At 34.7% G+C, this 16311-nt stretch overlaps 1 protein-coding gene across 6 annotated transcripts in view; it reads left to right on the forward strand.

Moving 5' to 3' along the window:
* The first annotated feature begins 796 nt into the window (after positions 1-796).
* Positions 797-16311, forward strand: part of LOC108599734 (spectrin beta chain, non-erythrocytic 5) — a 33342-nt gene continuing 17827 nt past the window's right edge. For 3 of the 6 annotated variants that reach the window (XM_017986737.2, XM_033293683.1, XM_017986742.1), the window contains exon 1: positions 15336-15456. In XM_017986737.2, coding sequence (XP_017842226.1) covers positions 15375-15456 — 82 coding nt within the window. In that variant the 5' untranslated portion in view covers positions 15336-15374. Of the gene's footprint in view, positions 988-1548; positions 1880-15335; positions 15457-16311 lie in introns of those variants that run through there. The other 3 variants (XM_017986741.1, XM_017986740.1, XM_017986738.2) reach the window with 3 other exon arrangements.

Below are 16311 nucleotides of genomic sequence, written 5' to 3' on the forward strand. Positions count from 1 at the left end.
TCAACAATTTATCCGCGATCGACGGACACAACACGTCGTCCGCCAACGAAAATTTTTTAAAAACAATTTTTTTCTTCTCTTCTTCTTTGCTTTTTCATTCACGATTGCAAGTATTTATCAGTATAAAGTATCTATTCGTTACAGTTACTATCGGCCAAACGAGTTGCAACATGAGTGCAGCAATACCAAGTGAAGCGAGAGGTCCGATGTTCGTTTGAATTATTGCACACATCATCCAAATCCCCTTGAGAGTATTATCAAGTTTTTCGAACTCGACTCAATTGCTGAAGAACAAGTTCCAGTTGCACTCAGCTTGCTTCTAAGACTTTATGTTATGTACGTTAATTTAAATAAGAAGCTATATTTGACGAACATAAATCAATTAAACAGTTCAGCAACTGAAGACAGACATCTATAAAAAAGCGCCTATTATTCTTAAAATGTTTGAGGTTTTCCAGTTTGCACGTATTTGAATTCTTTTTATATTTGCAGATTGCAACTGGAAGTTAATGGTAATTTTAGCTGCAGGGCACCTTTTAAAAATTTAAAATACAACTCTATTATCGAGTAGTTATGCATATATACTTTTTTAAAGATATTTAAACATTATGCTGCATTGCGCGTATTAAGTTTTAGCAACATGGCAACATCCAACACGATGCATCCCTCAACATCGATATCAACCAACGCATGGGTATAAAAACCCATAGGTGGCGCTAGTTAGCAATATGAGTGTTGCCATATTTCAAGAGTTTATATTAACAATATCGAAAAAGTTGTTGAAGGGGAAGGTTGTGCCGGATTTCTGAGCGGGTGTTTGAAGAAAAAATTTCTTAACAATAGGAAAACGCGACGGTGTTGTTAAAAAGATAAATAAGAAATATTGCAACAAAAGTGCCAACCACTAATTCTGTTAAATGTACATAAAATCTAAATAAGAATAACGCCGTGATCACACTGCTAAACACAACTTGAAAAAGAATTAATGTAAGATTTGTATTGTTGTTGCCTGCGCTGTTCTTGTTGTTGTGCTTTGATAATTAGAAAGAGATTTGCAGCAACAACTGCTGCGCCGGCGTTTTAGAACGCGGCTGCTATCTAATTGTTGGCCCAAAAAACAAAAAAAAAAAGCGGCAAAGCTGGTTTTTTGCGCAGCGCTGTACGTGTGTGTGAGAGACTTGTGCTGTGTGCTGTGTGTGTGTGTGAGTGTGTCTGTGTGCATTGGAATTTGTTAAAACGCGAGCGTATTAAGGTCAGAAGCAACAAGTGACAAGCTACAGAAGTTCTAAGCATAAATTAACGGCTTATTACAACAACAACAAAAAAAAGTTGAGAAGCAAACAAGATGTAAAACAAAAGTTAAAAAAAAAAGATACGCGGCTGCTTTTCAATCCCAATTTTGTATTTCGGTTGCCAGCAACATCAACAACAACAGCAGCAGCAGCAGCAGCAAAAGCAACAATTTTTCCGGTTTTCTCTCTACTTCTTCTATGCTTTCGTGTTTTTATCGATCTATGCGTGGCTTATGCGTTTTTTGTATGTTCTCAGCTAGAAGAAGAGATCGCGTTTTAGTGAAAATTCAAGCAAGCAAAAAAAGTAAATTTCATATTTAATTCAAACAGTGCAACAACAACAACAACAACGACAACACCGCTAGATCAACAAAGCAGTCAAAAAGGAAGCAAAAGGAAAAGCAAGAAAGCAAAGAGAAAACGCCGTCGTTAACAGTGAGTTTTGTTTGTGAGTGCGAAGAGAGCGCGCGCGTGTTACAGCGTGTGTGTGGGAGTGCGAGCGAGAGAGGGCGTAATACATATTTGTGCACAGGATTTGTAAAATAAATCATTCACGCTGGATTTAGGATACTACGAGGCTGTCAAAGGTAAGTAAACAAAACAGCAGTAAAGCTTGAATGGCAGTTTATTATAATAATAACAATTGTATAACAGTCGAGTTGTAAACTTGTTGCATAATCCAATTGGATTCAAGTTAGGGCGTAAATTGCGTGTTGTGTGCTCATAAAAATGGCAGGAGAGAGAGAGAGAGAGAGAGAGCGCAAGAGTGAGAGAGACAGGTGTACGTCATTAAGCAAGGCTTATAGCTGTAAACTAGGCTAAATAGGGTCTAGCAGCCAAAGCACGTTTTCGCTTCGCTCACTGCCCGAGCGATCGCTTTGACTTTATGCTTTTATAGCTTGGGCTTGGTTTATTTTTAAACCGCATTCCGTGTGGCCACAAACACAAACACACAGATGGAGTGTGTATGTGTGTGTGTGAGAGAGAGAGACACTGACACATGTAAATAGCTGCACCGTTAAGTTGCAGTTGCATTTGACCGTTGTGATTCTTAAAAGACAATTACATTGAGAGCTGCCGCGAGCAATTGCAATTGCATTTAATTAAATTACGCTTAACAGCAGCGGGCCAACAAGGCTAAAGGCCAACAACAATTTGTGCAGCGCAAGAAAGAGCAAGCGAATATTTACAGCGAGTTGTGGAGTTCAAGTGATGAAGTGCATTGCCCACGCCTCAGACAAAATACACACACAGACACATGTGCATAATTGCAGACATATGTACGTATGTATAAACATGTCTGTACATGTTTTGACTTTTTTAACTGCAGTCAGTCAGCGCTTAAAATGCTAAACAAAAATATTATTTAAATGCAGCTAATTTTTTTTTAATATGCTATTGTATTAAATGTTTCAAGTTGAGAATTTAATTTGCATTTTGCTAGCTCAGCAATGCAATATAATGTTTATGTGTATACATATTCCAATTGGAAAAGCCAACTTGATGCATTTGATGCCTTTTGTTGTGGTTTGTTGTTGCTTTTGTCTTGCAGCTGGTCTGTTGGCTGCTGTTTGTTACTCCACGTTCCTTTTGATCTTGTTGCTGTTGGACATTCTTTAAGCGTTCTGCGCAATTTGTGCGCTCTACTGTACACACACACACACACATGCAGAGATTTTCAGACAGCATTGAAAGTTGGCCGCACGTAATCCCCAACAATAATACGTGAAGCAAAAAAAATGCTTTTCAATTGAAATTCCATTTCTCAATTTTCAGTTTCAGTCAATCAATCAATAGCGAGTTTATTGAGTTTACCAATCAATCAAGCTGGAAGCCAAAAAAAATTTATAAAAATTAGTTAAAACTTTGCCTATGACATACATAGTCAAAAAAGTCGCGACTCCAAAGCAATTAATGATAAACATTTTTGTCGAGCTTATAATTGAGTGTGCGTGTGTCTGTGTATGTGTGTGTGGGAGCTGTCTATTAATTAATTTTGTAAATACTAAAACTATGAACTCAGCAGCGTAGAGAAAGTTTAATTAATTGTTAAAAAAAAAAACAGTTGTAAATAAGCTGTGGGCTGTTGCTTTAAATTTGCATGGAATTAAGACATTAATTCTATAAATAAAAACAGCCTTAGAATATTCCAATTCAGCTTATCTTTGCTTTGCATTAAACTGAATATTTAATACATTGTTAAGCATCACTGAAGCAACAAATGTGCCCACATTGTTAAGCCAAAGATTACATAATTTACATTATCTCTAGCAATATTTATATATTATATATATAATAGGTACGACCACCCAACTGAAAGCTCGAACTGTGACAAATTTAGTTCAATGATATTTTTCACATTGATGCATGTCTCATTATCAGTTGCTGTATATATTATAAACAAAATAGCATTTTAAAAATATTAATGATTGCCAAGCACATACAATATATATACCATATAAATTTAATATATATTTATGTCATGCGACACTAAAAGGCTTGACAATATTTTTCTTCTTCTTTTTTTTCTAATTGATAAAGCGAGTGGTTCACGTTGATTTTGAATGACATTTTTAAGATTGTGATGGCAACATTAATATAAATAGACTATAGCTTAATATATTATATTTTATCGCAGGTGAGTTAGAATTTGCAATTTGCATTCCAAAGTTCAGCAGCACTTGCAATAGTTAGTATATATGCTAGATAGTTCCAATTGACTTGGCATAGCTGCTTGCCAAGTGTGTCAAGCAATTAGAAATAACCGTAAGCGTTGAGAGCTCAAGTGCAAAAACAGCTTTAAGAGCTAGACTGCAACTAGTACTAGGAGCAGCGACTAGACTGAGAGAGAGTGAGAGAGAGAGACTGTGTGTGTAATTTCACTTGTCTTAGCAACAATTGCGGTCGGCTAGTTTAATTATTTAGGCCAACCAAAGTTGAAATCTGAGATTTGAAAATCTGTAATAAGTTTTACTACGATTTTTATAGCTTTGCATTTATCTTTATTACAGCAATATCTTATAAAGCACATGCCTAGTTTAATAATCAGTTATACTATACATTGAATTCAACGCTTTGCTCTCTCTTTCTCTCTCGACTCAGTTTTGAGACGCGCGCCAAAAACAAGCAGCGACAGTCAAAGAGCAACAGCAATAAATGCACATTCAAGGCTACAACTGGCTCTGCGCCAAAACTGGTTTTATGCATCTGAAGTTTGCTTTCTTTTTTTTTTTTTTTTACCTACAGTATCCAAAAAATATGCTAAGCTCATAATGCAGCAACAACAACAACGACAAAATTTATTAAAGAGCAGACAGGAAATGCAGTTTAAATAAAGCTAAAGATATGTGTAGGTATGGGAGACTGTTGACTTTATAAACAATTTGCATACGCTGATCAACATTTAGTCAATCAGCGAAAAATTAAATTAAAGGCAGCAAAGAGAGCGAAATTGATAGACATTTGTGCGAATAAAAAAAGCATTGAACTTTTTAACTTGACAAGCAGCAAGAATTGAATTTTTTAAAGATTTTGCAGCGCAAGTTTGAAGTTTGCATAGAATTTTCTTACAGAGCTTTCATCAATATTCATGATCTGCAATTAGCATTGAATCTTTAAACGCTTCATATATGTTTCTTGGCTATCTTCAAACAATATTCATGAGTTTCAATTAATTTTAAGCTTAGCTTTCCATTGCTTAGCTTATTTCTAACAAAACTTTATCTAACTTTCTTTCAAAAATCTTACCCTTGTTGAATAACAAGCTAAACCAAAGTGAAAGCCCAACTTACAACTGATCTTCATTTAATAACAATAATTTTTGTAGCCAATCTAATAATCAAAAAATGTTGCTTCTTAACCAACAAATTCAAACGCAACTCGCAGTCAAAGCCCAGCTTATTATTTTGCTGCTTACAGCTGTTTACAAACCAAAAAAAAAAGGAAGGCTAGCCAAACTAGCTTTACTATTATTTTTTTTTTGAATTTAATTCCACCTGTGCGCTGTCCATTATCATAGAAAAATCAGTTGGGCAACCTTGAAACTGGCTTTGCCTTCCGCTGCTGACTGAGTGAAATTTCTCACCAAAAAAAAAAAAAAACTTGCTAATGACCGTTCAGCCACCGCCCCTCCCCTAATTGCCCCGCTTTACTCTCTGGCGCTTTTACTCTCTTGACTTGTTAAGTCTGCGTTTGTTGTTTTGGCTTTCAAGTTTGTATAGTCGCACCATAAATAATTTCAACTTGTTTTTATTTTTGTTTGTAAATTTATTATGTAGCTGTTGAGTTTTTGCTGTCTTATGGAATTTGGCTAATCAAGTTCAAGCAACTGAAATAATTTAGTTCAAGCTGATGCATATTTACAAAGAAATTTACGTAGCAACAAAAATTTAATTTATGTCTTGGTAACAGCTGCAGCGGAAGTATTTTGAGAAATTTAGCTTATCAGCAATCAAATTCTCTAGAAAGAGATAACTAAACTACAAATTTGTAGCCTTGGAAACTCGCGTAATTTTGCCAAATTACTGGCAATCTGAGGCTGCCCCAGAAAACAATAAAAGCACAAAAATTATTAATAAGCGTCTGGCGCGCATAAATTGCCTTTGCCTTCAAGTTTTTCGCCTCGACTCGCAAACTGAGAGGGCGAGCTCAATCAAAATATTTAGCTTCGTTGCAGATTCAAGCAAAAGCAACAGAAAAGAGTCAACAAACAAAAGTCCAACGTGAGAGCTTGCAGGCAAACAAACACAACACACACAACAAAGTTGTCTGCGCCGACGCGACTGTAGCACATTAAGCATACGCCGCTTGGTACCGCTACTGCCCGTTGGCAATTAATTACATTTTGCGCACTTTATTTCCGCTTTGCAGAATTTTCGTTGTTTTGCAATTATTTTCCAAGTACTAGAGCCTAACACACACACACACACACACCGAAGACTAAAGACTAAATGTTGCGAGTCTAAAAAGAGACAAAGATGAAGCCATAAAACTGCCGTTGCCGGTTTCCCCTACTCGACTCGCTACTGTATAGAACGTTTTGGCTTTTGTGTTTGTGCAGCTGCCCAAGGAAGGTGTTGATGATATGGCCAAGCAACCCGGAACACCCCCCACCAGCCTGCCTGCCCGCTTGCTCTGCCTCTTTAGCTTACCTTACTAATGCCGTATGGCATGGCGAGGGCATTGATTTAAAATGCTTGCAGAAAATGTAAAACGCTCAACTACGAACTTGGTATGCTCTAAACGCATCAGAAGTTAATACATTTCAATTATTGCTTATTCAGCTTTAATCGATAAATTACTTAAACTAAATTTCTTTAAGTAAACAATGTTTTTAAGGCCTTAAAATTTGTTAGTAAACTAATAAGTAACGTCTAAAGTTGTTCCTGGCCTTTTTTTTGTTAGATATATGTTCATCGGTGGTATCGATAATTGGTTAAATTGATTTCTTTAAGTACACAACGTTTTCAAGGCCTTAGAATTTGTTATTAAATTGCTACACAATGTCTAACGTAGACGCTGCTTATTTTTCTGCGCTATATGACTATCGATAGTATCGATAAATAGCTGTTTTTTCAGCCTTTTACTAATTTGCTACACAAATCAGCACTAAGCATGCTCTTAACACATCTTTTAAGCGTAAACAGCTTTCCAATGTTATTGCTTTTTGCTCAAGATCAGCAAAGTTTACATGCTTATAGCCCCACACACACAAACACACACACACAGATCCAAGTGTATGTTGAAAGACGAGTAAGCGAAGCAAGAACAATGCGCATTTGTGCGGTACTTGTAAATTGTTGGCCCCCTTTTTGTCTTCAGCTGCTTTTTACATTCTTTCTTCGTTTTTTTTTTTGCATACGCTTTCCACGTACTTATTTACATGCATTTGTTTATATGTGTGTGTGTTCTCATATGTGCTGGCACATAAATTATGCCCTAAGCATAGTCCGACCATCGATCGAAATCAAAAAGCGTAACAACAAAACAGAAATACCAAAAATTCTGCTGCTGCTGCTGCTGCTGCTCAGCTGTGAAACGTAGTTGATGAAGAAGAATTGAAGCTAAAAGCCAAGCCTCAAAGCGGGGCGCTTACCTTGCCGGTTGCTCTGTTTTTTTTTTTTGGTTTTTAGGTTGTTTATGCGCCTACTTCAATTGCGGCATTCTTGGGCGTACATTTGGCGTGAGTTGAGCGCTGAGAAAACATAAAAAAGATTTTGAGATATACACAACAAAAGCTTTTTTCGCGTGTAAAACGTCTAGCCATAAATATTAGACAAATATAATTTCTATTAACGTTATCTAGCAGTCAGCGGCAAAGCGGAAAAAGTAACTTAGCTCAAGTAATTTCAGTTCAGCAATTTATGAGTTTATTTCCCCCTCATCAACACTGTCGAGCCTATCTATAACCAATAGATAGTGTGTCTTAACTTATCGCCGCACAAACTCGAGTGCAAGCAACTGCACAAATTGCAGAATAGTTATATTTATAACACGTTAAAATCGTTGTTAACGTTATGATGTCAGAGCTCAGCTTTTAAAATCATGTGAGTCATAAATAGCTGTATAAACTAGTCATGGATAAAAGCTGCACAACTGTCTCTCTATATATACACATACCATTATAATTCTATAGTTGTAGCCCTCAGTCTTTGATTAATTAGCTGGGAACACGCGCTCTCTTTGTTGTTGTCGCTCTGTCGCTCTGTCACTCTCTTTAGTCAACAGCTTAGACGCTAATGCTGATGATCATGATGATGATATTGCCGGCTCATCATATAACAACAACAACAACAGCAGCGCTCTCTCGTCTTAACAATAAAACTCGACATTAAACAAATGTTTTGGCATTTTGCATGCAAATCACGTTGACTCTTCAGCTAATACGCTATAACCTTGAACGACAGGTTCTAGAGAGCTTTTATCTCTCACTCGCTCTCTCTTGCAAAAATAACAATATGTTAATAGTACTTTTAGTATTTGTTATTGTAGCAGTATAAATAAAATAAGGCGTAAAATATGCGAGCACTTTAAGCTCTCATAAGCACGACGAAATCTTAATGCACTTAAACCTTGCTGCAAAATTAGTGTTACGCAAAGTTTATTATTAGAGTTTATGGCATTTTGTAGATTAACAACTAATATAAACTAAGGAATGCATTGCTGCTTTGTTATCGATAAAAGCAAGTTGTTCTATTAATTAAGCAACTTATAGCATATATAAATTGCTTGTTGCAATTGCTTGTTATCGATAGTATCGATATAAGCAAGTTATTTTCAAATATTTATACAGTTAGTAATATTTTTCAAATGTAGTCAACATTAGTATCTATATAAATTTAAAATGCCGTTAATTTTACTACAGTAGACAGTCGTTCATTGGAAGTTCTTCCCCCTTAGGTGTGACAAATCGCCTGATAATATGCACAAGTCTCGCCTCGCGTCGTCGTTGTATAATTACATGGTTAAATAACTAAATATTTGTTTAAGCGCTGACATCAGGCAATAATTGCCAGCTGCAGAAGAGACTGCTGTAGAGAATGTAGGGAGAGTGCGGAGAATTAGACTCGAAGCTCGTGCCTTGAAGTTAAAGCTAAATTCGTTAGCTTTCGAAAAAAATAAAAAAACAGCATTCAGCATTCTTTACCGGTTTAATATTATTTTGTTTGTTTTTGTTTCTTCGTAAGATTGTTGCGTCTGTTTAGCAGCGTAGCGTGAAGTTATTTGAATGCGCTCCCCCCTCTGGGCCTTACTTTATTATTTTTTGATGCGGAACAGCGTTGTCTTTATATGAACTGAACATCGAATGCGACTCACTGTCAATTTGCATAGCATTGGCCAAAATATGTAAAACACGTTTTGCACTCTTCGTAGCCTCTAGGGGGTGACAGGCAAAGGCCTCAAAAACTACTTTAAGCTGCTTAGGCTAATAACAGTTTGTGTGATAAGCTTAGATAACTTAAATTGCTGCAATTAAAGCATAAAGCACCAACACAAAGCTACTGTCTAGCATAATGAGGCTATCAAAACTACCAAAGCAGACAATTAATTTATGCGCAAAACGCTTAGAGAAGAAAACAAACCGCAAAATAAATTCTACGAGGAATTTAAACGCTGCGGTTTGCTCTAATGTCAAGCGGAATTGTCAATTGAAAAAGTTATAGTTGAATAATTTATTAAATACGTGACCTAGTGTAGAAATTTGGATTGGCATACCAATGTTATATAAGCTATATAGCTAGCAAAATAGAATAGCTTAAGTCACGAATTAAAATACTTAAAAAATTAGCTAAGCTTTTTACTAATATACAGCATTAACTCTATGCTTAGCGCATTCGCAATTCGTCATTATTAATTATTAAGTTTATTAAAAAAGTGCAAATGAATATTTGAATATATTGTTAACATAGCTGAGCTTTGCGCAACGTGTTTTCTTTTATGTTCAAAATGTAATTGACGTTGCACATAAATATATTTATTATTATTTTACATTATTACTTTGGTCTTTCTTCATATTTTTTGGGCTTGGCTGTAATAACAAACCCCTTATGAGTGTCTTTTCGACTTTAATGTGTCTGTCTCATCAAAAACGCATTGAAAGCATTTGAAAGTCATTTAAAATCCATAACTTTGCTGTCTTATCAATATAGTTAACCCCAAAAAGCGATCAGCAAGGCTATAAAATGTACTTGAAAATGTTACTTTAAATATTTATTAATGGCAATGGACAAACGATTTACAAATAAGCGAAGCGAGTTATGAATAGCAAAGAATTGTTTATGACAGTTGAGTAAACAGCTCGAAGAACTAACCCCTTGTAGCTGGGGAATGAGTCAGCAAGGGGTTGGCAGAGAGCTTAACCTCAACTGTAAGATCTCAAGCGCTTTTCGTACAATACACACAATTTCAATTTCAATTAGCAGCGTCTGTGTGTGTAACTCAAGATATCAGCCTACTATAAGTTGTTATATATATTTTGTTGTTACTGCTGTAGCAGCTGCTGTTCAAAAATTTGAAATTAAATTGTTTCATGTTGCAGTCACGCATCTGATTGTGCGACGCTTGTTACATTTTAATTAGAAACTAAAGCACACGATGCTCTTGCTCTTCGCTCTAGCAGCTGCCATTGGGCTGATAAACAAAACTTTTAGTGTAGATAACAAAAAATTTGCTTTGGCAACTTCCTGCAAAATAGTCGAAACGGAAATCTCCATTGCATGAGCTTGTAGCTTGTTTGCTATTTGCTTAAAGACTTAACACTCACCCACAAATATTATCTGTTTGTCATTTGTCGTGACTCAGTCTTCAGCTTTAGCTTTTGAGCTCACCAAATTTGGTTACACACGTGTTCCATATGCAAATCAATAGTTTCGGGTATTATATCATTTCTGTCTGTCTTCGATTAAGTCATGTGCGCTACCTAAGCCAAAAACCCTTTGGCTTAAGTAGGAAGTTTGGTTTGATTGTGTTATGTGTTAAGAGATTTTCAATTTTCACACGGTTTGGGTTTTAGTTTTTGCATAAATTAGTTGAACAAATAGGCTCGAAGTATAAGAGTTGGGTTAGCATAAGATACCAAGAGTGCTGCTGATAGAGTTTATACTATTTATTTATATTAATAAAGTAAATACGACTAGAAAGCTTTACTAAAAGTGAATAGAAGTTTATTTTATTGACTAACAACCTATGCAACGAATACTAAAATTAAGTAAACTTGAAAACTTAAATTTAAATATGCGAAGTATGCAAAAAATAAAATCAACATTAATTGCATAGATGGGGGATAAGCCCAAAAGTTTTGATTTGCATTTGAATGCAATTTAAATAGAATAAATTCTACTAACCAACTGGTTTTCAGTTAAGTGCAAGTTTCCAAATGCCAAAGTGAGCTAAACATATTTCAAGCTTCAAGCACTGATCAATTAAACTATATTATAAAATCTACAACACACTTCAAGCTTTTAGACGCTTTTGAAACTCTATTTTGATACGCGCTGCAATCCAATAAATGTCTGCGAGCCAAGTCTTTAAAAATGATTACCAAACATTTTGGCTCATTATTGTGTCTTGATGTCTATTCGTAATACTTTTAGTGCTTGACTTCAAAACAAGTGTATGGGTGTGTGTGTGTGTGTGTGTGTATGTGTGTCTTGTCTTCATTTTTATGGCAGCTTTGCTTTATTATTGTGCGCCTCGCTTCAAAAAGTTATGTGCAAAAATTAGTCAATGGACAGCTGTCTTAGTCCAAACCGCGCACTCCTCTCCCTTCCCCCCAGTTTGCTGATTGCCTTTGCTTATAAGCTCCATGTATCTGTATCTGTGCGCTTGGCATTTGCTATGGCTTGCTCCCCCGCAGCAGGGGCGTTCCAAGCAGGAGACAAACACCATGACATCATCATCATCAGCCAACAGCCAACAGCTTGAACTTCATCATTAGCTAGCTGCGAGATACAAAAGTATCTGCGTATTTCTTTGTGGTCATATTCTGCGCATGCGCGCAGCGCCCAAAAGTCCAAAAGCCAAGCCAGCTACTGTTTTTTTTTTTCTACTTATACATGAATTTTTCGACTATTTTTGTTGTTTGTTCATTTGGCATGCAAATGGAATTTATGTGGGGGCGCCGCATCATCAACAACAAATTCAAACTCAAACGGTTTTCAAGTTATTCATTAATCAATTACAATTGACGATTTATTTTACAGTAAGCTTGGGAAAATGTTGTTTAGTTAAGCCTGAGTGCGCTTAAATAAAAACAATTAAATTTACAAATGATGACATCATTAATTTTGCAAACTAGTTAGACAGAGAGAACATAAAGCTGCTGGCACAATAAAAATCAATTAAAAGTGAAATTTTAACTTTTAAAGTTGAAGGCGTTGCTTGCATATTTCATTGCTATTAGTTTTAATCAAACTATGGCTCTCGCTCTCAGCAAATATTGATTAATTATGTGGTTCAAAGCACGCGCCTAAATGTTTTTTTTTTTTTCAAAAAATTGTTTAATTAAAATTCGTTATGGATATGCCCGGATATATATACACTTAGGCTTATGCTCATTAATCTGCACGCCTTATGTGTTAGCCGTGTTGCCACTTTTAACTGGTTTTTGCTGCAGAGTTCTTTACCAAACTAATTGATTTCCTTTTAGTGCTTGTCATTAGTTAACAAAAGGGAAATGCCAGACAGACAGACAGAAAACAGACAGACGCTAATGACTGTAATTAATAAATTAGAAATAATAGAAATTGTGCAAGTGGTTTAAATTAGTTTAACTATAAAAAAATATGCTTAGATTAAAATATTTTAAGCGCAGCTATGCAAGTTCTACTAGAGCTGTAAATCTTTATAAATAATAGTTTCGAAAGCAAGCTCTTACTATGTTTTTTAATAGCTCTTCTAACTCATCTCTTCACTCAACTATTTTTTCAACACCTTTTTTATCTTTAGAAAAACTTCAATTTATTATGCATTTTATTACTATAATTTCAACGCATTTTTCTTTTTCGATATTTATGGCTTTGAAAATGTTGTAAACAAGTGCGACCGTTAGTCGACTGTCTGCATGATAAAAATTCATAATAAATAACTTAAGAATTTAGCTCTATCTAAGACTAACTATCTACAGACTACAGACCAAAAAAAAAACACACTCGCCCACTTTTTCAATGACGATTTTCTCTTTTTGTTTTGTAAATTGTTTAGCATTCCGGGCACAAACAAAAGAATTTATAACATTGTTATTGGAACTCAGTTCTGACTGACTATAGCTTAGTGTACTTTGTTTTTGTTGTGGATGAAGCTAAAGCTGAATTTTAAATTTTCGGCAAGTGATGAGGTAATTTTATGCATGGATAAAAAAAAAGAGCACAACTTAAAAAGAAATGAACATAAAATTAGCTTTTTTAATTAAAATGCTTGAGCAGAAATATACGAATTTTTTTTTTTTTTTTTTGCTGTGCGTATTTATTAATATAAATATATGGTTTGTTTGAAAATTGGCTTATGTTTATTGATTTATGTAAATCGCAGAGGCTGCTTTAAGCTTTTGAGGTTATTGCACGCCTAATCAGCAGCTATATAGATAAAGATCTGTGCGATATATGGCTAGTAGCTCTCCCTTTTAGCACAAAGTGTCGTGCTGTTTATAAATAAAATAGAAGTTTTAAATAATTTTATGTAGACACATGTGGCACGCATGTGCCAGTTGCCTCACCCCCGCATCCCTCGCTTCCTCTCTCTTTCAGTTTATTGCGGCTGCGCAGCTCTCGCATGTTTAATTTTGTAAACAGGATGCTACACTTTGTATATAAGGATGTGTGCACAGTTGTCTATTTAAATGTTTTATGACTCTGCTGGGGATGTTGCTTGCCAGTTTGCACAGCTACTAAAAATAGTTTAAACGTGGCCAGCTGCAAAGGCATGTGCAAGAATAAATAGCAGAAGTTGGAAAAGGTATTATTAGGACTATTTGAAGTTTTGTTTGAAGATCTGTAGGCAGCTGGCTTGACTTTGTCATAAAAATAGTCACAAATAATATATTTGAAATATAAAACTTGGCATCATTTATATCAAAGACTAGAATAATGATCTATTGTATATAGAATCATGCTATAAAAACTATAGAATCTTATTTTAATAATATTATTATATAGTCTTATATACTAATTATATTATTAATATTCTAATAATATTATTCTTAGTTCATATTCTTATTCTTATGCTAGCAACCAAAGCCTAAACTTATGCCACAATTCTTTTCAATTATTTCAACACCCCCGCATACTGCACACCCCTCTCTCTCTCTCTCTATATATATACAAAGTTTGCTCTTCATTGAACCCAAAGAGCGGCATAGATAACAAAGTTTACGCGTTCACCTGTTATCGGCATATGGCAAAGTTTTATTGTCGCTTGTTATTTGTTGCTGATTTTGTTGTTTGCTTTTCGCCTTGATGTTGTTTTTGTCTCCACTTAATTGATTTTTCTACTTTTCTTTACATATGCAAACAAAGTTCTATTTGTTAAGTTGACCTCAGCTTTCAAATGATATCATACAGTCAAGCTTTGATGTATTATCATATTGTTTAACCAAATATGGCAAAACACATGTCACACATATTGAATTTATGATATATTAATTGCAGCTTTGAATTTAGTCATGATATGTATGTATTATTATTATTTGGGGTCTGCTGACATATGTGCTAGGTATGCGATCGATAAGATAATGTCCTCGTTTATATATAAAGCTCCGTCATATCCACTATTTGTCTCTGCGGCTCTTTTTTCAAGCGAACTGTGCGCTCCCTCTATGTGCGTATTTTGCCTTATCTGCTGGAAGCTTTAATACAACAGTTAATAATGATAACGTTGCATGGAATTCACCATAGAGACTCTCAAGAATTTTAACGCTTTTTTGCCACTTTCGTTTTTTTTTGTTTTTCATACACAGTTTTTGTATTTGTTTTAACAAACATTTCAATTGCTGATAAGAAACCAAAAATGTTAAGTTTTTAATGCTTAAAGTTGTAATTTTGATATACCCTGTATATAGTTAGTATGTATAACTAGCTTAGTTTAAAACTATGTTTACAGTTTATCGAAATGTAAAGCATGCAAATTTTTAGAAATTCCCTAAGGGTTCCAAACTTGCAATCCTGAGATTGTGTCAGTTTTAAGCTAAAATATTAAGCTACAGCTATTTTTTATGCTGTTTGTAATTATATTTTAAGACTTTAGCTTTGATTAAGCTCACTTAGATATGAACTAAACCCATTCATATAAACTACAGGGTATATCAGTAAAGAGAGCGCTTGTTAGGGCCCAAAAAAAAATGTTGGCAACACGATCGTTTGCAGCAGTGTCCAAGCGGCGCGAGCAGTGCGAACAACTGCCCCGAAATTAATTAGCGCGCGTAACTAAATTTAATAAATTCATTAAATATACGATTTAACGAAACAAAGTGTGCTAAAGCAAAACTTTTGTTTATAAATTACAAATGTTTTGGCTTCTAAACAAAATTTGCAGTGCAGTGTATTAAATCCCAAACCAAACTTGATTAGCTTTGAATATCCGAAAGCTATAATGGAATATAACAGCATATTGCGTTCGAATTTTTCACGCAATGAATATAAACGCTATATATCATATGAGCGTCAGTCATTGGGTAGGTTTTGAACTCGAGCTAGAGAGTTTTACTATTATTTTTTTTATAGTCAGCGCAAATTACACAACCTCAATGCGAAGGCCAATCCTATTAATGCGCTTATCTATAATCAAGTGCTGATAAGCACACAAATATTTGTGAAATTCAACACAAGTTCATATTTTATCCCTGTGCTAAATATATTTAGTATATGATTTGTTTGAAATATTTAACTTATTGCCTAAATAGGTTACGTAAGCGACTGAACTGTCAACTGTTGATAACTAAAAAGAAACAAAAATATATGTATGTGATATAAAAAAAGGTAATTGCTGATAAGGGCCCCACGAGCATTACGGCATACAGCAGTAGACTTTGTTATTTAGAACTAAACTCTTTTATATTTTAGATGGTGGTTCCCTTAATCTACGCCTATGTTTATGTCACTTGGCCAAAATAAACGCTTGACTAATGATTAGTATAACTTGAGTTGTGGCTTTAAAATAGACATGACGTATGGCAGGCAATCAAATTTGGAAATTTGATTGCTAGAGTTATTATCATGTTGATCTTGTGTCTTTTTGACGCTTCAACTGTTGGTTAAAATGAAAAGAAATTGGAATTTTATTCATAACAATAAAGAAAAAAGCTTTTATAGAGCTGTCAGAGATAAAGAATACAAACAATAATATTATATTATAATTGAGGCAGTAGAGAGAGTTAAGTTTTGATGTATATAGTAGATTGTATAATATAAGCTAGAGAATTATGCTAAAGATTGGCTTAATTTATTTAAATTTAAACTTATTGCTCTATATAAAATTGATTTTCATAAATTGACTTTACAGTCATGTGACCTTGTGATCTAGATTGATT

The sequence above is a fragment of the Drosophila busckii genome, chromosome 3L, assembly GCF_011750605.1.
Source record: "Drosophila busckii strain San Diego stock center, stock number 13000-0081.31 chromosome 3L, ASM1175060v1, whole genome shotgun sequence".
In the NCBI taxonomy this organism is placed as follows: domain Eukaryota; kingdom Metazoa; phylum Arthropoda; class Insecta; order Diptera; family Drosophilidae; genus Drosophila; species Drosophila busckii.